General features: G+C 41.1%; 1 protein-coding gene across 3 annotated transcripts in view; it reads right to left on the bottom strand.

The window, feature by feature from the left end:
* Window positions 1–17,449, bottom strand: part of ESRRB (estrogen related receptor beta) — a 76,883-nt gene extending 59,434 nt beyond the window's left edge. Inside the window, exon 1 of one of the 3 annotated variants that reach the window (XM_044662098.1) lies at window positions 17,047–17,449. In XM_044662098.1, the coding sequence (XP_044518033.1) occupies window positions 17,047–17,440 (394 nt within the window). In that variant the 5' untranslated portion in view covers window positions 17,441–17,449. The remainder of the gene's footprint in view (window positions 1–17,046) is intronic. The other 2 variants (XM_044662096.1, XM_044662097.1) reach the window with 2 other exon arrangements.
* Between the last annotated feature and the right edge of the window lie 5,130 nt (window positions 17,450–22,579).

The raw sequence follows: 22,579 nt of genomic DNA, 5'->3' as shown, positions 1-22,579 counted from the left end.
TTCATGATTCCATTTGGAGCTTTTTGGGAAAAGATACTGGGGTGGTTTGCCATTTCCTTCTCCAGCTCATTTTATAGATGAGGAAACTCAGGCAAATAGAGTTAAGTGACTTCCCCTGGGTCACAGAGCTAACAAGTGTCTGAGCCTGAATTTGAACACAGGAAGAGAAGTCTTCCTCATTTCAGGTCTAATACTCTGTTCACTGCTTCGCCAAAGCCAATGTCAGCTATTATTAATAGCACTTCTATTATCTTGTGGCATCTCCCATCATTATCTGATTCTTGTATTATTATGTGCTGCTGGTCCGGGCGTCAAGAGGACTGAGACCTAGTCCTAGCTCTGCTGTGACTATTATCACTGAATGAATGTGCTTGCCACGTGGATATAAAAACAAAACCAGCCATGGGAAACTGGTGGCTGTGGATGAGTCTGTTGGCCAGGGTCCCTACCATCATTAAAGAATCATGGAATCCCAGAATCTTATAATTAAGAGGGACATCAGAGAAAATTTGTTTCAACCCCAGCCCAAATTTTGAATTCCCCATACCATCTCTCTGGTATTCCTCTCCCACCCATACACTAGAGACAGGGAGCTCACTAACACTCTGTCCCATTACAAAATCATTCTAATGGTTAGGAAGTTTTTCCTTCAGTTGAATCGAAAGCTGTGTCTCTGTTTGTTCCATACATTGTTTCTAGTTCTTCCTTCTGAATCCAGATCTAATCCTTTGATCCTTTTGTCAAATAGTGACTTCTACAGACTCAACACCCTCAGTTCCATCAATATTCACAAGACATGATTTTACTTTATTTTTAAAATCATTATCTTCTGACTTGAGAATTGATTCTAATTATTGGTTCAAAGAAAGAAGAGCTATGGGTAATTGGTATTAAGTGACTTGTCCAGGATCACACAGCTAGGAAATATCTGAGGCCAGATTTTTTTTTTAAACCCTTAACTTCTGTGTATTGACTTATAGGTGGAAGAGTGGTAAGGGTAGGCAATGGGGGTCAAGTGACTTGCCCAGGGTCACACAGCTGGGAAGTGTCTGAGGCCAGATTTGAACCTAGGACCTCCCGTCTCTAGGCCTGGCTCTCAATCCACTGAGCTACCCAGCTGCCCCCTGAGTCCAGATTTAAAACAAGGTATGATTTTGAATCTTCTCACCATTTTTTTTTTGCCTTATTCTAGGTGCATCCCAGATTGCCAATTCTAAAACGAAGTGTCAAGAACTAAAGAGTATTCCAGATGTGGCCTGAATGGGTGAGGAAACATTTGGATTGTGTTTTTTTTTCTCATTCTAAGCACGATGCTTCTATTCTATTCTATTGATTAGAACCCATTAGTTTCTCCAGGTCCAGACTCTAGAGAACAGGTGGAAAGAGGGTCAGCAGCAACCACCTCAGTAAAGTTCTTGGGCCTTTAGGGTCCAGACTGGGAATGGAGTTGGGGAGGGGGTGAGGTGAAGGTCCTGATTTTATTTGTTTATTTATTTATTTATGTCCCTTTCAATTTGTTTTATGGGCCTGGCGGCTGGCTGCCAGCAAAGCTGGCTGGTAGGCTTTGTCTTGTAATTTCGGTAAGTGCCCCATGATAAAGTGATGAGATTACCTCATCAGAATTCCAGCAGTCTCTCAGGGGCAGGCGGTCATACATCCTGCTTCATATCCTGGTATACTAAGAAAGGGGGTGACTGGGGAGAGCTCCAGGACTGGGAGTGAGGCCATAGGAAGTACTGATGGGGGTCGGAGGCTTTCGGGGGTTTTAGGATCCTTGCATGGGTTATTTTACATTTATGTGCAGGTGGTGATAGGTCAAGGGTTACCTGAGCAGGTATAAGCCAGAATAGGCTGGACAGCTAAATACTTTCTAGCTGTAGCATTTTGAGGAAGGAGCACCCAGTTTGAGATTTTTTAAAATATAAGAAACTCATCGGCCAATGCATTGAGACCTACCACTGGCTCTACCTCAAGGTTCTGGGGTAGGGTGGGAAGGCATAGAATCAGATCTGGGTTTATATATTAGTGTGCCCAAATACGATAGGAATCCATGCTAAAAAAATGTACTTTTGGAACTTATCTCATTTTTCAGTGGGGTGGTTCCATGGAGCATGGGAAAGGATGGATCCAATGCCCTGGCCCCACTTCTCCACCTTGCACTCTGGCTAAACTGGATTTTTCACCTTCTTCCTGGTTTAACTTTTGCTTTCTCACCTTTTTCTCTTTTTTTATTCTGTATCCTACTCATGAAATGTCCTTCTTTCTTCTCTTTTTGCTGTATTTGAAGGCAAAGAGTCCAGGATGACATCCTGACTCTACTACTTTACCAACTGTGTGGCCATAGGTAAGTCACTCGGTTTCTTCATCTATAAAAATAAGGAGTTCAGACTAGATTCTTCTAAAGCCCTTCTAGCTATGAATCTTTGATCCTATTACATCGTTACTATATTTTAGCTGCCACCTTCTTCATGATATTGCCAACCAAAAATATTCTCTCTCTACTATGAACTATCATAGTACCTTCTGAGTTTATTGTCTTATTTTTTAAACCCTTAACTTCTGTGTATTGGCTCCTAGGTGGAAGAGTGGTAAGGGTGGACAATGGGGGTCAAGTGACTTGCCCAGGGTCACATAGCTGGGAAGTGTCTGAGGCCGGATTTGAACCTAGGACCTCCCGTCTCTAGGCTTGATGTCTTATTTTTTTTAAACCCTTACCTTCTGTATTAGAATCCACACCAAGTATTAGGTCTAAGGCAAAAGAACAATAAAGGCTAGGGAATTGGAGTTAAGTGACTTGCTCAGGGTCATATAATTAGGAAGTGTCTGAGATCACATTTTAACCCAAGGCCTCCCATCTCCAAGCCTAGCTCCCTAACTACTGAGTCACCTAGCTTCCCCTGCCATATTTTATTTAATAATTATTTGGGTATGACTTCTCATTCCTACTTCCTCATAAACTTCTTGAAGTCAGGAAATATATGTTATTCAACTTTATATGTCTCCAGGATCTTAAATTTGGTAACTGCTAAATAAACATTGAATGAATGGATTAATGAATAAGTCTTCATGAGGATCCCGCCCCACTCCCCACTCCCTAAGCCCAAGACCCACCCAGAGTCCCCATAATCTTGGGCTGAATTAAAGAAAACTCACCTCTCAAGGAATATCACCAATAATTATCAATGAGCATGAGATCATAGCCCTATGTTAGATGCAATAAACTATGGGAATGGAATGGGGAGCCTATGGTCTCAGAGGCAGGATAGGCAAATCCCAAAATCATCATGGGAGCCAAGGAGTTAAAGAAATTTGTAGGTGTCAGGGATTTGGTTGAGGAGAGGAAGGAATCTTGGGTAGTAGCTGGCATAGATACAAATGGAACTTTCTAGTTTTAGAAATAACCTTGCTATTGTTAGTGTTATCATTTAGAAATGTATAGCTTCAGGATTATTCCTATTTTATCTCAAGAAAGAGTCTCCACAAAGTCCTTCTCTGATGCTTCATTGTAGTGTGGAGGTGACCCCGGGCTGGCAAAGGTTATGCCAACGGAGCAAAAGCTCGGGCAGGTTCTACTTTGTTGGTAAGGTTTTTGAGCACGATCCTCTCAACAGACTCTGCTTTCTGAGGATCAGGCTAGCTAAAATCATCAAAACACACCAGTAAAGTGGCCCTTTGGGGATTCTTAAGCCATGGCAACCCATGAAGCTTTAAAGAATACAAAATTGCCCATAGTTCTGGGTGGCATACTTCTTTGGCAGTGATGACACTCCAATGGTAAAAGGATTTTGGAGCAGTAGTGGGTAGTAAGAAACATACCAATCTCTAAAAGTATTAATTTAGCTGTTGGTCCTCTAAATGTTAAAGCAGTTAGGGGCACAGTGGAGAGCTCCCCAGGTCTGGTAGTCAGGAAGACTCATGTTCCTGAGTTCAAATCCAGCCTCAGATACCTGCTATCTGTATGACCCTGGTCAAGTCACTTAACTCTGTTTGCCTTGGTTTCCTCATCTGTAAAATGAGCTGGAGAAGGAAATGGCAAACCACTCTAGTATCTTTGACAAGAAAATCTCAAATGGGTCACAAAAGGGAAGACGTGACTGAAAACAACTGACAACTCTAAATGTGAGACCCTTATCCAGGGACCAATGAAAGGATACTTCTTTAGGAAGAGAACACAGTCATCTTGACATCTCAGTAGAATAATAATGATAGCATTTATGTAGTGCATTGATGTTTGCAAAACACTTTGTAAATATTATCTTGATTTAGTCTCACAGCAATCCTGGGAAGCAGGCACTATTTTAAAGATGAGGAAACTGGGGCAGACGGAGATGAATCGTCTTGCCCAGAGTCACACAGTGTCTGAATCAGAATTTGAACCCATGTCTTCTTGACTCAAGGTTTAGCCTGCTGTTCACTACATCACCTAACTACCTCCCAGAAGCTATAAAACTGGAAGAAAAAGGGCATTGCAAAGCAAAGGCTTACAGGTTCCTGAAGAGTAAGAGAGTTGTAAAACTTGGTTTTGCCATTTTGTTCAAAGGGACCAAGAACCATTTCGACTATAGTCCTCCCAGTGTTCTTATTATAGATGATACAGATGCAATGGGCAGATTGCTTTAGACGTTGCAGAGCCTCCTAAATGATGACTGTATTCAGTCAATAGAATTCAATCTAACTAGTATACTGGAAAAGCCAGTGCTCTATGATGGACCCAGAGTGCTTTCCTCTCAATACAATACAGCTGAGTCCCAATTAGTGTAAATAATGAATCCTCTGAAGTGACCATATTTTTTCAATGCACATAACATATTTCATTTCCTGACATATAGTAGGCACTTAATAAATGCTTTTTAAAAATGACTGGAGTCTGGAGTTGCCAGATACTCATAGAAGGCAATGAGTCATTCATTCATTCATTTATTCATTTACTCAATCAGCCTTTCATTCATTTATTCATTCTAACTCATTCTTTCATTCAACCCTTTGTTCTTTGAGTCATTCATTCATTCATTTATTCATTCATCCAGCTAGCTTCCAAGCAGCATACTTTTCATCTGTACCACTCAGTCAACGAGTAAATAACTGTTGAATACTCAAGATTTTCATGGCCTTATGCTGTCCACTTAACCCTAGGTGCTCCTCTTCTCTCTGCCCCACTAACCACCTTAGATGATGTATTGGGTAGAGTGCTGGGCTTCAAGTCAGGAAGACTTGAATTCAAATATTGCCTCAGACACTTACTCACTTACTAACTGTGTAACCCTCAGAAATTCACTTAGCTCGCTCTCTCTCCCTCTCCTTTATCCCCTCTCTCCCTCTCTGTCTGTCTCTGTCTGTCTTTCTTTCCCTCTCTCCCCACTCTCTCTCCTTTCTTTCTCTCCCCTTCCCTCCCTTCTTCACTCCCTTTCCCCCCTCTCTCACTCCTTCCCTCTCTCTGTCTCTCTCTTTCTCCCTCTCTTCTTTCCTCCTCCTTCCTCCCTTCTTTTCTCTCTATCTCTGTCTATTTCCTCATCTGTAAAATGGTGATGATAATCAAATCTATCTCCCAGGGTTGTTGTGAAGACTAAATGAAATCATATATGTAAAACATTTTACAAATCTTAAAGTGATTCCATAACTACTAATCATCATTATTATTCCAGTGAGTCAATTAATATGTTCTATTCCTGGAGAAGTGTGCTCTGTCCCATTGGTCTCTGGACAAAGATCTCACAGGTAGAGTATGGAAATGCTGGTTTTTATAATTACTATAATTATTACCTTTTTTCCTCCTTCCGTGAAACCTTTTCCCTTCCTTTTCCAGCCCTGACTCTCATCACTTCTATGGCTCCTTGCCCTTTCTTCCTCTCTAGGAAGGCAGGATCCTTCCTAGGCTCTGCAATACCCAACTAAGCCAACTTCCAAGACAGTTGGCCAAAGGGTCAATTAAAACAACTTGATTATGACTGGCTTTAGGATGGCAAGGGGGCATTCATTCATGCTCATTGGGGGTCTATCTGCACAAGCAAGGGTCATATATATCCCAGGATTTTGCTGTGCAAAATGAATTTCTGTAGTTTTCTTCCTCTTTCCCATTTCATCTCCTCATTGTTTTTTAACACCAAAGGTATATAGCCAATTTTCTACTCTCCTGATCCAATCCTCAGAATTTTATGAAAAACAAAAACAAAAAAAAAGAAGGTAAATGGGAGAAGATAAAGAGGAAATGTGTTCATTATGAAGAGTAATGGATGAAAAAAACTTGGATAAAAAAATATTCAAAAGACCTAGAACAGAAACAAGGTTCTCTGTTACTTCCTAGCCTCAAGAGGCAGCTAGGTGGGTAAAACACTAAGTCTGGAGTCAGGAAACACCGAGTTCAAATATGTTCTCATATATTTATTAGCTGTGTGGCCCTGAGCTAGTCACTTAGCCTCTATTTGCCTCAGTTTCCTCATCTGTAAAATGGGAACAAAAATAGCACCTACCTCGCAGGACTGTTGCGAGGATGAAATAATCTTTGTAAAGCAGTTATCATAGTGCCTGGCACATGGTAGGTGCTATACAAATGCTTTCAATCTGAGTGACTAAATAAGTCACTTAAGTTCTCTGGCCTCTGCTAATTACAGTGCAAAATTATTAGATGGTTAGTATAAATAACCTCTGAGGTTCCATTCCAGCTCTAAAACTATTAAATTATCTATGTATCCTTAGGCAAATCACCTCTCCTTTGGGGGCCTCAGTTTTTCCATAAGGAAAATGAATGGTTGGGCTAGATCAAGGGTTCTTAACCTGAGGTCTGTGGATTAATTTATATAGATAGATGGATAGATAGATAGATAGATAGATAGATAGATAGATAGATAGATAGATAGATAGATAGATAGATAGACAGACAGACAGACAGACAGATAGATAGATTATATTCCCATATAATTGCCTTCCTTTATAACCCTATATCACTGTATTATTCAAGTCTAGCAAAGAAGAATTATCTGTATCATTCTGTTCTCCCATTCTGGTTCCCCCTATATTTGGTCCAAAGTAAAAATGACCAGAGACATTGTACCAAAGGCTATTTGTCACATATTTTTAGAAGGAATCTTGAGATTGCTCCAACTTAAAGAAAAACTGACCTATAGAGAAGCACACAGCATTATATCAAATTTCTTTGTAAGACTGATCATTTTTTTATTGTCCTCCCATTAAAACCTTATTTTAAATGGAATAGAAAAATTATTTTGCACATTTAAAAGCATCATTCTCAAAAGGGGTCCATAGGCTCCATGAGACGATCAAAGAAAGTAATAACAATAATAGCATCTGTGTAGCATTTTAATACTCCTAAAGTGTCTTATAATTTTTTTAAAAAGCTTAGGAACCCCTGGCATTTCTAGTTCTAACGTTTTGCAGTTGTGCCCTCCACTTGATCAACCCCACCAAGCCTGAGAGTTTTCTGGGACAGGGTATATAAGCTTACACATACAGCCCTTGGCAAAGACACGAGGGGACACTTGGCAGTAGAATGACTCTTGGATTACAGCATTTCCCAAAAGATCAAGAAAAGCAGATGGAAATCAGCTCCAACAATTCCATCCACTCCTGGTGCCAGACACCACCCTTGTGCCGCTCTAGTGTCTGCCTGTTTTAGAAAGGTTTTATCTCTAAATGCCCATGTGTGTCACTGAACTCATCTCCCCTTGGATCAGCCAATGTTTTCCAGGACAAAAGGCCTTGGAAGCAATCCAGAACAACTTGGATCTAGACAAGCACCAGCCAACCAGACCCTGTTTCTGATAACTGATCAATCACCTCCTGCCATTGCTCCTCCTTGGGGAATATCCTTTCCAGTCTCATATCTGGGCTCAAAGTGAAAAACAAAAGCATTTGAAAGTCTCCCCTCTGCCTTCCTCCCACCACGACCCTGCTCACTGTTCCCTTTTTATGTAAAGAAAAGATGCTGGAGCCATATTTGGCTGCTATATGAGTTGGTGCCTATATACCTCAGGATACCCCCAAAGCAATTTCCTTAGGGAAAGGGGGCCCATGACACATCTGAGTCACATCTAATGCTACACTCCTCCTCTCCAAGAGAGGGAAGGAAGCATAATCCCATTTAGGCAAGTTGGGGTTGGAATTGTTAAGCCAGCTGGGAGCAATTTAGACAGTTCTAGACAGAAATCATAGTATCATAAAATGTCAGAGCATGCAAAGACCTAAGAGGTCAAGTAATCCAATTTATGCTTCCTTTAATGTGAATACCTACATCTCAGAAATTGGAAAATACTACAAATTAGTGTTTGATTTGTTGTTCATCGATTTGCCTAGATTTTAGAAAGTCCTAGAGAAAGTGTTAATAATGTAGATTCAACTTAAAAGTGTGTCATGTGTAATTTTTTTTTCTCAGCTGGTTATTAAACATTTACTGGTCTACCGTGAGGCAGCTAGGTAGTACGTTGGACAGAGTGCTGAGTCTGAAGTAAAGAAGACTCATTTTCCTGAGTTCAAATTTAGCCTCAAATACTAGTTTGTGTATTGTGACCTGGGCAAGTCACTTTAACCCTGCTTGCCTCAGTTCCTCATCTGTAAAATGATTTGAAGAGTTGGAGAAGGAAATGGCTAACTATTCCGGTGTCTCTGCCAAGAAAACTCCAAACAAGCTCACAAGAAGACAGATAAATATTAATGACAATACACCACTGATTATACTTTATCTGTCAGCAAAGTTTAACCCTTTCTCTTTCCCTTTACCTCATTTCCAAGGCTACAGAGAACCTCAGAAGTTGAATGATGCAAAGGGGTTCCTCAGTAGCCATTCTCTCAAAAGATTTTACCTCCAGATTCAATTTTCAGTTTTTAATTATATATAAATTGAATAGATATTCAATTCAATTCAATTCAACAGATATTTATTAAAGAACCTATGCATGGGAGGTCCTGGGTTCAAATTTGACCTCAGATACTTCCTAGCTATGTGACCCTGGGCAAATCACTTAATCCCATTTGCCTAGTCCTTACCACTCTTCTGTCCTGGAACTAATACTTAGTGTTGGTTCTGAGATGGAAGGTAAGAGTTTTAAAGGTGGGAATGTATAAGGTACCATCAAAAATTCCCCTGCTTTAATAATATGTGTCCATTTTGTTTCCTCTTTCCTATCCAATCCTCAATGGGCATGGACACAACTGGTCAGCATCCCTCTCATTAAAGCCTATCAAATAAATCTTTGAAGGTATCAACAAAGTTATTTCTGAACCTGCTTTTCTTCTGGCTTTTTAAAGCACCCTTTCCTACAGCCTTTCTTCATTGCATTGGCCACACTAGTCTAACTCACTGTACTTCACAAATGCATGTCTAAAATGGTGTTTTGTAAATCATTTTTTGGTAAATTCAGTCCTATTTTAAGTGCGCTAAGAGCTACTTTTTTTTCTTAAGAGATCTTATTGTGATTCCTTTTGCAAAGCAAATACATTATCCTCTGATTCATCTGTTCTAAACATTCATATTTCTGAATTAAGTATTTCTTAAAGACCTCTAGATATAGAGTGGAAAGGGACTTCAGATATAGTGTACCACCATCTCTGCCTTTATTTTTACTGTCAGTGTTTATTAAGTGCTTGCTATATGTTGAGCTTTGTGCAAAGGAAGAGACAGACGACAGACAGCAGCAAAGAAAGACAGAGACAAAGAGACAGATGGAAAGAAGGGAGAAAGAGAAATGGAGAGGGGGAGAAAGGCAGGGAAAGCAAAAGAGACAGAGAGAGAGAGAGGGGAGAAAGAAAAAAGAGTGAGAGAAGGAGGGAGAGGGAAAGAGAGGGAAGGAGAAGGAGAAAGGAGCGAGGAGAGAGAGATGAACACAAAGAGAGACAGAAACAGAAAGAAGAGACAGATGGAAAGAGAGAGAGAGAGAGAGAGAGAGAGAGAGAGAGAGAGAGAGAGAGAGACAGAGACAGAGACAGAGACAGAGAGAGAGAGAAGAGAGAGAGAGAAGAGAGAGAGACAGAGAAGAGAGAGAGAGACAGAGAGAGAGAGAAGAGAGAGAGAGAGAGAAGAGAGAGAGACAGAGAGAGAGAGAGACAGAGAGAGAGAGAGACAGAGAGACAGAGAGACAGAGAGACAGAGAACACACTGACAAGCCCTCCTATTGAAGGTAGGGATTTGAGCTAAGTCAAGAAAGAAGCCAAAGAATGCATAGGAGATAACAGAGTATATAGCCAGTAAAAAGGCATAGCATGGAGAGATAGTGCCATTTTTGAAGAATAGCATCCAAAGAGCAAAAAAGTAGAAGACTGTAAAATCAAAAGGGACCAGGTTGTCGAAGATTTTAAAAGTCAAATGAAAAAGTTCATATTTGATCCTGGAGGCTATAGAGAGCCACTGGTGTTCAGCAATAATATAAGGGAAATTACTGTGGTATCTGAATAGAAGAAGGATTGGAGTGTGGAGAGGTAGACCCACCAGTAGATTCCTGAAAATGTCCAGGTTTGAGGTGAGGCTACCAGAGTGGTAGCCATGTCAGAGGAGAGATGGAAACATTTATAAGAGATGTTGCAAAGGAAAAATTACCAAACTTGGCAAGATAATGAATATTGGGGGGGGGCAGTTTGAGGGTAACTGAGGAATCAAGGATAATGCCAAGATGTAGAGGCTGGGTTGATGGGTTGAGAGGATGTTGATGCCCTTAATAGTGATAGGAAAGTTAGAAAGAGGACAGTCCTGGAGAGGTTAATCAACTTCCTAAGGTCACAATGTAGTAACAAGCAGGGCTAGGATTTTACATAGTGTCCTCTGACTCCCGTTCCTGCCCTTTTTACACTGACACAAGATGCCTCCTTTCTTTTCTTCTTTAATTTCTCCACATCCTTTAAAACTGTGATGATCTGAACAAAACACTATCATCCCCTATAGATCTGATGACTGCAATGCTATACCAGCATGATTCCTTCCCAATATCTACAATTCAGTCTTCTATAAGTATCTTCCAATAACATGCTGGTACTTTTCACATCAAACTTGACTGCTATTAATCTTTGACTGACTTGGAGATTGATCTTTGACTCTGATACCAATCTCTGACTTGACTATTAACATCTTTGGCTAATGTCAAAACTCTAGCCTTCCCAGGCTTGCCAGTCTTTGCTTTCTTCATCTTTCTTCCTCAAATGATCATGTCAAGTTTCTATCTCTCAATCTACCCTGTTACCCTTATCCTTATTGAATTTCTTGTTTTCATAGGAATGCCTTTCTAATTTAACAGGCCACTTTGGTTTTTTGCTTTCTGTACTATAGTTTTCACAACTCAAACCAATTTGTGTTACTTGCAGATATTATGGATATATTCGCAACTCCATCATCAAAATGACTAATGAGATTAAGCCTTCGGGATTAATTTCTTGAAGATTCCTGAATATCCCTCTCTATTCTATTTTTTATTTCAACTTCATAACATGAGGCTACTGCAAGTAACGGCACCATAGATGTGATGGCAAAATTCCATATGGGTACTGGAGAAATCTGCATGTTATCAAATAGACTCCATCCACATATAAGAAGAGCTTCTTAACCTGGGGGGTCTGTGAACTCGGATTTTTTATAAAAATATTTTGATAATCATCTCAAGATTGTCAATCAATAATTAATCAGTAAGCATTTATTAAGTATCTTCTTTGTGTGTGCCAGGCAGGCACTGTACTAAGCACTTGAGGATAACAGAGAAAGGCAAAAGACAATCCATATCCTTGAGGAGTTCACAATCCAGTTGGTTTCCTTTGTATTATTATTTATTTTATTTTATGCTTTTGAAAATATAATTCTGAGGAGTCTATAGGCTTTCCCAGATTGTCATTGGAGTTGGTGACACAACAAAAAAGGTTAAGAACCATTGCTCTGGAGCCATTAAAAGCCATTGATTATTAGTTCTAATCTGAGCTAAGTAGAAGAAATATCACTACTGTTTTTACAGTTCTGAAAACTATGCAGGCAAAGCCTGGATATCTTGTGAGCACATTTAATAGGCTTATTATTTATTGGGTTTAATGAAAGTTGGAGAAGTGACATTTGCATTACTAATAGCCCTCTCTCACAGTGTGTTGACACTTTTGTTGGTTATGGATGGTCTTAATGGTTCTCTGAAATTGGGCAGATCCCATCTGGCCACTTAACAACCACATATAGATAGGCTTCTACCCACTGGCCTTTGACAGATGTATTTTGTGCATTCCTGGGGCCAATGTCTTCAGCTGTTCTCTGGCGCCAATCATTTATTTGAAATTCACTTTTAGACTATGTATATGATATGGGACTCTAGAAAGAGTACCAATATGGAGCCCAATGATCAGGATCCAAGTTCTGGCTTTGCAATTAACTAGCTCTTTGACCTTAAGGAAAGTGGCTGTGCCTCAAATGGCCTTAGTTTCATCACCTAGGAAATGTTGTTGTTAAGTTGCTCGATTCTTTGTAACTTCTTTTGGGTTTTTCTCTTTAACTTGAAAGCTCTTCAATTTCGCTATTATATTTCTGGGTGTTGACTTTTCTGGGTCCAGTGTAGAGGGTGTTCTATGGATCCTTTCAATGTCTATATTGCCCTCTTGTTGTAGAACTTCAGGGCAATTTTGCTGAATAATTTCTTTAAGTATGGAGTCTAAGTTTCTATTAATTTCTGCCTTTTCTGGAATACCAATAATTCTCATTTTTGTCTCTTCTAGACCGGTTTTCTTGGTCTGTCACTCTCTCATAGAGATATTTCATGTTTCCTTCTATTTTATCAGTCTTTTGACTTTGTTTTATTTGTTCTTGTTGTCTTGAGAGATCATTGGTTTCTAAATGTTCGATTCTAGCCTTTAAGGACTGGTTTTCGGCTTTAATGTTTTGGTTTTCAGCTTTAATGTTTTGGTTTTCAGCTTTAATGTTTTGGTTTTCGGCTTTAATGTTTTGGATTTCGGCTGTAGTTTTTTGGTTTTCCTTTTCAATCTGGTCATTTTTGGTCTTCAGTTGTCTTGTCTCACTTTCCAATTGTGAAATTCTGCCTTTTAAACTGTTATTTTCTTGCCAGATTTCTTCCATCTTCCTCAACATTTCATTTTTAAACTCTTCCATAGCTTGTGACCAGCTTTCATTTTTTTGAGGAGGTTTGGATTTTTGTTTTCCCTCCTCTGGTGTCTGGATTTTCTCTGTGTAGAAGTTGTCCAGTGTTCCAGAGTTTCTCTTGATAGTCTTTTTCTTCTGCACTTCCTTATTGCTGGCCATTGTTAGCCTCGCCCCTTTTTAGCTTTGTCTTTGCACTCAGGGTCTGCCTGGGCCTTATAAGCTCCCGGGGGGCTCCGGTCTCCTTGTCCTGGGGTCAGGCCTCCTGGTAGTTCCCGGTCTGCCCCTCTGCCTGAGGCTCCTTCAGCAGTCTTTGGGGCTGCTTCCACAGCTGTGCTTCGGTCTGCACAGGGTCCTCACTGGAGGTCCAAGCCTGGGCTGGAGATCGTTATTCAAGCCTAGGGCACTGCCTTTGCCTGAGCAGATGCTCTTAGGGCACTGCCTTCACCCCTGCAGAAGGTAGTGAAAGTCCCTGGGCTGGAGATCTTTATTCGCACCTGAGGCGATGCCTTCAGCACTTGGGAAAGGCCTGTTTTAGGGGCCTTTGTCCAGGCCCCAGGGGGTGCCTTCACCCACGTGGATGCTCGGGGAAAGTCCGAGTGCGCCCCCAGCCACCTGGGGTCCCTCATCTTGCAGCACACAGGTACAGGCTCTGGGGCTGCCAGTGCTTATCTGGTTGCCCCAGTCCTGTTTTCCCACTTGTGTGTTGGCGCATTGTGTGAGGTGTGCGGTGTGGGGGGTGGGGGAGGGGCTTCTTCCTCTCGCGTTTTAGTGAGAGCTGTTTCACCCCTTTATAGCGTGGAAATGCCCTGATTCTGCGTACCTTCAATGCTGTGCCCTGTTGTGGGGTTCCTTCGTTCCTCTGGACTCGTTTTTATTTCCCCTTGAGGAGTTCTGTATGCTTCGGTCAGGAGAGATCGAGCAGCTGCTCCTTACACTGCCGCCATCTTAACCGGAAGTCTTTTGGGTTTTTCTCGGCAAAGATACTGGAGTGGTTTGCTATTTCCTTCTCCAGTTCATTTGACAGATGAGGAAACTGAGGCAAACAAGATTAAATGACTTGCCCAAGATCACACTACTAGTTGATTGAGGCTGGATTTGAACTTATTGACTCCAGCTCCTATGCTCTATCCACTACACCACTTAATTCCCCATCTAGCAAGTGAGTTAGACTAGAACAGGAGTTCTTAGCCTGGGGTCCATAGATCACCAAGAGTCCATAGATAGATAGGTTTAAGAGTACCCATGAACGTGGATGAGAGAAAATTACATCTTTATTGCAATATAACTTCTTTTTTTTGTAAACCCATATTCTGAGAAGGGATCCATAGGCTTCATCAAAATGGCAAAGGGGTTCATGATACAAAAAATGTTAAGAACTCTTATTAGAGGATCTCTAAAGAAACTTACAGCTCTGACATCTCCACCTCTATATGGTGCCTTCTAGCCTGGGTCTAGTTAGTCAATAATAAACTGAAAAGATAACTGATATCCTAAGTAACCTGGTCCACATGGGAGGGTTTCTTGACTCTTTCCAAATCTATTGCTCAGTCCTGACCTGTCAAATACTGCTCTCTGTCATTATCACAACAGTCCATCTGCACTGGCCATGGCAATATTTTATAAGGAAGAATTAAAGATTGACTTCTAAGCAGAGATCATTATCCTATTCATGGTAGCAAATAATTAAATGTATTTACAGATTTTCAAGACAGCTGGCTCTTCCTACTTGCTGATGACTATCTGAGATATCTTCTCCCCCTCCCCTTCTCAAGATGAAATTGGATCTTGCTCGTATCTCTACCTCCTGTCTTCTATTTTATAAATTTCAGTTTCAGAAAATATCCAGTTACTCAAAGGTTATGGAAATTGCCCTTCCTAAAAAGCAACTTGCAGGGCAGTGAGACTTTAGTGGATATAGGGCCGGGCCTGGAGTCAGGAAGACTCGAGTTCAAATCCAACCTCAGACATTAGTGGTGTGTCCCTAGGCAAGTCATTTAACTTTGTTTGCCTTAGTTTCCTCATCTGTCAAATGAGCTGGAGGAGGAAATGGCAAACCACTTCAGTATCTTTGCCAGGAAAACCCTAAATGAAGCCATGAAGATTGGGATATGATTGAAACAACTGAACAACAATAAAAAGAAACCTCAAAATTTTGTACTCAAAAGTATATAGAGACCAGATCTGTAATTTCATTAATATAAGGAACTCCTGGGTGAGAAAACTCCCTCTACTTATACAGCAGTTTTCTGTGGCTTAGAATCTTAGAGAGTTGTCTGGAGCTCTGAGATGACTAACCTAGGGTCACACATTCAGTATATGTCAGAGGTAGAAGTATGATAGAAATAAAATGAAAATGAAGCACATATCATTGTCCTCCAACTCAAATACATACATGAATTCTTTGTACCCAAAGTCATTTGTTTTCTGCCTTTTTTTTTCCTTTTATATTTTCTTTGCTTTTTTTGGAAATGTATAAGTAAATCCAATCTATGAAAATACAGTTTTATTAGATAAATTAATGGGAAGATTTCCATTTACAAAAGGATTTAATATAAAAGTCCTGAAAATAGTCAGCTTCCCTATGGCAATTAAAATGTGATTCAGTTCACAAAAATTCAATTTTCACATAACATTTTCAGGAACTCATCAATTATATAAAGTGAGGGCCCTCGTAATCAATATTTCTGCCCTTTCAGGATGAATGGCAATATAGTTTTTCCAATTACAGAGCTCTTTTGCATATCTGTGAGCATTTGCTGGCATATACACACATGCATACATATGTGCCAATAACAATGATAATAACAGTATCTAGCATTTTTATAGTCCTCTAAAGTTTGCAAAGTACTTAGACTCTAACATCCCAATGTCTGTCACATTTGGGATGGGGCTTTTAGTTGCATTAATAAGTGTGCCCTGATATACATGTGTGCTTCTGATATATTATAGCTGAACATGAATATTCCTTTTTAAGATGCAACTGTTTGAAATTTAGGATTATTTACCCCATTATGATGATTGGCAATGAGACTCAAGATTTTAGAGTTGAACCATAATAGTATCATGGATGTAACACTGGAAGGGACCTCAGAGGCCATCTTATTTTACAGATGAGGAAAACGCAGTCCAAAAAGGTTGAGTATCTTGTCTATAGTCACGAATTGCAGAGTTGTTATTCAAACACAGGTCCCATGACTCCAAACTCAATGGGAAAATTTAGCCTTCTTTCTGCTATGCCATCTGTTTCCCCCCCCCCCCCATTTTCTGCCCCCAAAACACACTGATGTGCGGTAGTAACACAGGAAGAACCACAAAACCACAAAGTTAGAAGAGAAACGAGTTCCTTTGACTTAATCACCAACCTCTACATGAGGGTCTCCAGTAATAGGGAACTCATGAGTACCTGAGACAACACTATATGCATCTTTTGATCAACTCTCATGGCTAGGAAGTCTTCCTAGACATCAGGCCATTCCCTGACTCCTATTTTTTAAAAAAGACTCTTGCCTTCTTAGAATCAATACTAACTATCAGTTCCAAAGCAGAATAATGGCAAGGGGTAGGCAACTGGGGTTAAGTGACTTGCCCAGGGTCACACAGTTAAAAAGTATCTGAGATAAGATTTTAATCTAGCACTTCATGTCTCCAGGTCTGCTTCTCTATCCACTGAGCCTCCTATTTACCCACCTCCTAGTATCAATTCTAAGACAGAAGTATAGCAAGGGCTAGGCTAAGAGATTTAAGTGACTTGCCCAGGGTCACGGCTCTGAGGGCACATTTGAATCCAGGACCTCCCATCTCCAGTCCTGGCTCTTCATCCACTGTCTTTCATCTAGCTGTCCCACTCCTATGTCCTTTAAGGCCAAGCAAAACAATCTAATCTCCCTTCCCTAGAATAGTCCCGAAGAACCCTTGACTCTTCCAGATTCTATTTCATCTCCACTTCCCATGCAGCCTCCCACAACACAAAGACATCACTGTACCTTGGATTGTTCTCTTGAAGAAAGCTTTGCAGGCTTCACAGGAAGCTACCCCATAGTGGTACCCAGAAGCTATGTCCCCACACACCAGGCAGAGCCTCTTGGGGATGGCATTGAGCATATACTCGCACTTGGTGGGCGAGTCTTCCATGATGGCGCTGGCACAGTCATCGTAGCGCTTGCGGCAGGGGGTGCCACCCAAGCCTGTGCCATTGAACATGGGAGGTGAGTCCAGGCCATTGGGATGACCCATGGCCAAGCCATAGCCACCACTGGCATCAGAAGAGCCGCTGGGACTGTGGTGGCTGATAGCATCGATGCCCGAGGATGGGCTGGAAGGCTCTGTCTTGATAAAGGAGCCACAGCTGGAGGTGAGATGCCGCTCTTCTGCGGACATCCTATTCAACAGCCTGCAGAGAGAGGACACAAGGAGTCATCTACGGAACCGAGTCAGAATCTGGACACTACAGAGATATGGCAGGGGTGGAAGTGGCCATAGTCTACCCAATATTCAAACCTGGGTCCCACGATTCCAAGCTTGGTGTGAAAGTCTGGCTTCCTTTGTACTATACTATGTCATTTCTCCCCACTTCTTGCTCCCCCAAGATGCAGCGGCTCGCCCCAAACCATATAGGTAGGTAATTACACCAGTGGTCCCTGGCACTGGGTAGAAGGGGATGGGCTCTGTGCTATTTGACTGGTGGTATTCCATTATTAGGATTAATTAAGCCAGTTTCTATTTGCAACATTCTTATTTGTAACATTCTTATAGATAGATTACATTAATACCATGATTGCCAAACACACCAGACCATACATTCCCTGCTGATGGACCAAATAGAATTATTTCATTTTGTCATTAGCAATAATAATAATGTATGTCTACATAATACCTTTTTTTTTTTTTAAATCTCTTACCCTCCATCTTATATGTATTGGTTCTAAGGCAGAAGGAAGGGAAAAATTGCTTTGATAAATCAAGATCTTAAATTTGCAGTGTTAGGTCTGTAGTGAAAACACCTTTGAACTTGGTATAGATCTGTACTTGAATCAGCACTGAATTGTGGAAAGAACGTTAACTCCATAATCAGAGGACCAGAATTCAACTCCCACCTCTGACACTCTGTACTTGAGTATCCTTGGCCAAGTCATTTCCTTCACTGAAAATTTTCTGGCCTTTCCTGTTCTTCTGTCTTGAAAGAGATACTTAGTATTGATTCTAAGACAGAAGGTAAGGGCTAGGCAACTGGGGTTAAGTAACTTGTCCAAGGTCCTACAGATAGTAGGGAGTGTCTCAGACCAAATTTTGAACCCAGATCCTCACAATTCCAGGTCTGGTTCTATCCATTGAACCACCAAACTTCCCTACATTTTTTTCTAACAGTAATATTTTAGAATTAAGTCAATTAAAAAAAGTCAGACTAGCAATTTCACTAGTGTTGGCAACTTCCAGTGAAGAAATTCTCTCTACCAAATCAGATCGGCAATTATTTTTCTGATTAATTAATTAAATTTAGAATGTTGTTCCATGGTTCCATGATTCATATTCTTTCCATCCCCTCTTCCCTCCCCCTTCCCATAGCCAATGAGCAATCCCACTGGGTTTTACAAGTATCATTGGTCAAGACTGGTTTCTATATTATTAACATTTGCAATAGAGTACAGATCAGCAATTATTATTCTACAGCTTCTCTAGTCTCAAGTGAGTTGCCTGAGGCATGGAAAGTTTATATGGCTTGTCCAGGATGATATGACCAAGCTATATCAGATGCAAGACTTGAACTTGGGTCTTATTGACTCCTACTTGAACTTTCTAACCACTATGCTTAGTCTACTTTTCAAGGTCATTTTATCACACTGAAACCTCTTGTATTCTAATTTTTTGAAAATTATTAGACATGGGAGCAGCTGGGTGGCTCAGTGGATTGAAAGTCAGGCCCAGAGACAGGAGTCTTGTGTTCAAATCTGGCCTCAGACACTTCCCAGCTGTGTGACCCTGGGCAAGTCACTTGACCCCCATTGCCTAGCCCTTACCACTCTTCTGCCTTGGAGCCAATACACAGTATTGATTTCAAGATGGAAGATAAAGGTCTTTTAAAAAATTATTATACATGATTACTCTATTAACTAGAATATTTCATTCCCATGTGATGCCATTGGTCCTCTTTGAAAAGGAAGGACAAAAAACAACAACTAGAATATGTGACTAACCAGAATCTCCATTTTCAGCTCTGCTGAATCATATGTCCTATAATTCATATATGATAATTAACTCCACTTCCAAGACCAGTGGATTTAGTCAAATCTGTTAGACGCTTCCCCAAACACCCCTCCTCAACTATGGAGTTCCTTTGCCTCTTTTCTTGTACTCTATTACCCAGTTCCTTCTATGAGTGCTAGAACTCCTTTTCAAATCAGCTAATCAAGTAATTTAAAGCTATGGGGCAGAATCAATTCATTGGCCCACAAAGAGTTTGGGCCCATGACCTTGGGCTTATTCACACCCATCATGCTCACCAGCCACGGAAAATAGGCTTTAGGATAATGAACCCCAGCCGCATAGAGAGGTGTCCAGAATGACATCACTTGGAGATTGATAATTCATGATCTCATGGCTTCAGTTACTTTCAAACCAACTCCTTTGTTTTCCTTTTTATTCTTAGATTAGATAGATCAGGCTTCTCCAAATTCTTATGAGTGTTTTTCTGTCAGACTCCAGAGGAATGCTACACTAAGGTGGCACAACCATAGCAATCTTTCCTCAGGGTCCCAACTTTGCTGATGAGTCTGGATCTCTATCCCTTGATGCTGAAGTCTGGAAATGCAGGCAATGTTAAGAATTTCTGTGAGGATATAGCTACTAACTGTCCATCTTCTTTGGCTCAAAGGGCTGACTTTATCCTCATCTCCAGGGTCCCGGGTCAGTCACTCCCTTTTCCTGAGTACTTTTCCAACAAGTTAAATGGGTTATTCTCTCCCTGCTCCCTCATGAACAGCCTGGGATGGACACACACACACACACACACACACACACACACACACACACACACACACCCTTTTCTATTAAAATTGCACTGGCCACTGCTTGCCCCCAAATGCCTCAGCCCTATCTCTGACCCAGGCATTCTCCATTTTTCCTAAAATTCCTTCTCAGAATCTTCCTTTGTCCTAAAGTGGAAAGAGTACTAGATTAGGCACTAGTTCACCCAAGTTTGAGTCTTGGCACTGCCACTTATTAGAAGTGTCATGACATGAGTCAATTCCCTTCTCTGGCCTCAGTTTTCCTATCTGTAAAATAAAAGCTTGGAATATATGACCTCTGAGTTCCCTTCAATCCTGATTTATGATCCTGAAGTTAATGAAAGCTGATCTAGGCTGGCGGTAAGGAGGTCCTTTTCCCTTCCTTTAGCAATTGCTCTGGGAGGAACCAGCAGCAGAGATGCTGAAGAAGAGGCTCATGTTTCAGGTATGGGTTGGACCAAGTGATCCCTGAGGCCCCTTCTGACTGTGTGTACTCAGGGAATGCAAACATTTTAATATCAGTCTGAACAGAGCCTAATTAGGAAGGTAAATCTGATGGAAAAGAATTACATAATGATAATTCGGCTATTATCTCCTGTTTGGGATGATCCATACCACTGCTTCCTTCTGTTAGCTCAGGTCATTGTAAGTTGATTGGGTACACTTTATTTTTTTTTCATTGATGAATTAATTAATTGGGTGCCTGCTAGGTCGAAGCCCAGTATTTGGCAATGTGGGAGATAAAAAGCTGAATGAAACAAGGGAATCAAACAATTTAATTTAACCTTTACTCAGTACTATGTACAGGCACTGGGCATTTAGTACCTACTATGTACAGGGCAAGAGCTGAAAAAAACCCACAGGGCAAGACATAAGCTCTATAGGAGTCATACAAACAATCCATGTTGTTTGACTGCTTCAAGTTCTGCTGATTGGCTTTTGGAGAGTATAAAATTGTTCTGCTAGAATGAGAAGAACACCAGCCATCACTAAAACTTCTATTTCGGTCATTCTCTTGAGTGAGCAACCTTTGGAATCTCCCAGTCATTAGGCGATAGGGGCAATTGACTGACAGAAATCAGATAAAGACGGGGGCAGCTGGGTAGCTCAGTGGATTGAGAGCCAGGCCTAGAGACTGGGAAGTCCTAGGTTCAAATCTGACCTCAGCCACTTCTCAGCTGTGTGACCCTGGGCAAGTCACTTGACCCCCATTGCCTACCCTTACCACTCTTCTGCCTTGGAACCAATACACAGTATTGACTCCAAGACTGAAGGTAAGGGTTTAAAAAAAAGAAATCAGATAAAGACCCACCATGTGATCCTTTGCAATGGTCAACAAGGGAAGTATATTTGCCTCATCACTCCCCCTCCCCCCGGTCCTCTGATGAGTTATGCCATAATGGAGGAAAGGGGAGAGAATGATAATCAGAGCAAACTAGGTTTTTGTGGCTTTCCCTTCCCCATTCTGAATGTTTACCCTTTGTTTCAGACCTACTGGGAGGGCAGCAAGAAACCCAAGGGTAGTACCAGTACACCCAAGCTCCCACCTTTTGTACAGATTTGGCTCAACAATCCCTTCCTTCATCCTGAAAAGAAAATACCAGGCATGTTCATTGAGTTCTGGTGACCTCGAGAATAAAAAGGAAACAAATTTGATCCTGCTTTTCTCAGAGCTGGCTGGGAAGCTGGGCTGCTATTTTGGTGCCCGAGTCACGGGCTTGGGGATGTGAGGGGGTGGAAGGGTCTAAGCATTTCATTCCCTTAGTGTCTCCTCTGAGGTCATTCTTTCTACTCACTTGCCATTTTCGTGACCATTTTTTAGCCTTGCTTTTACCCCAAGAGAACCCCTTTCTATCCTGAGATTTCTAGAATTACACAAAGTACAAGAGCTGTGAAAGAGAGTATGACAGCTGGGGATTTCGGCCAAATACTTGATCCTTTGACTGGAGTGAGCTGGCTAAGGTACCCAGTCTTAGGATCCAAGGTTAGAAGAGATTTTAGAGATCTCAGATCTATGGACTTATAACTAGAAGGAACCTTAGAAGCCATTGAGTATAACACCCTCATTTCACTAGTTGAAAAAAACTGAGGTTAGATGATTTGTCCAAGGGCACATAGGTAGAAGGTAAGGGAGGAAGAATTTGAATCTAGGTCTTCCTGACTTCAAGTCCAACACTCCATCTACTACCATAGGTTGCCTCATGTAACTTAGTACCTCAAGTGAAAAAAAAAGAGGTACAAAGAGGAGATATATCTACCAAAGTCGCCTAGGGAGAAAGATGCTAAACCTTTGAGACAGAGAGTCTTAGTTTCCAATCTGACCACAGATACTTTCTAACTATATGACCCTGAGCAAGTCACTTAATTCCCCATTTCCTAGGTCTTATGGATCTTCTGCCTTGGAACCATTACAGATATTGATTCTAAGATGGAAAATCAGAGGGAAGAGAGAGAGAGCAAGAGAGAGAGAGAGAGAGAGAGAGAGAGAGAGAGAGAGAGAGAGAGAGAGAGAGAG

The sequence above is a fragment of the Gracilinanus agilis genome, chromosome 2 (genome assembly GCF_016433145.1).
Source record: "Gracilinanus agilis isolate LMUSP501 chromosome 2, AgileGrace, whole genome shotgun sequence".
Classification (NCBI taxonomy): domain Eukaryota; kingdom Metazoa; phylum Chordata; class Mammalia; order Didelphimorphia; family Didelphidae; genus Gracilinanus; species Gracilinanus agilis.
The sequence above is the reverse complement of the archived record's forward strand: the minus strand, read 5'-3'. Positions and strand labels throughout refer to the sequence as shown.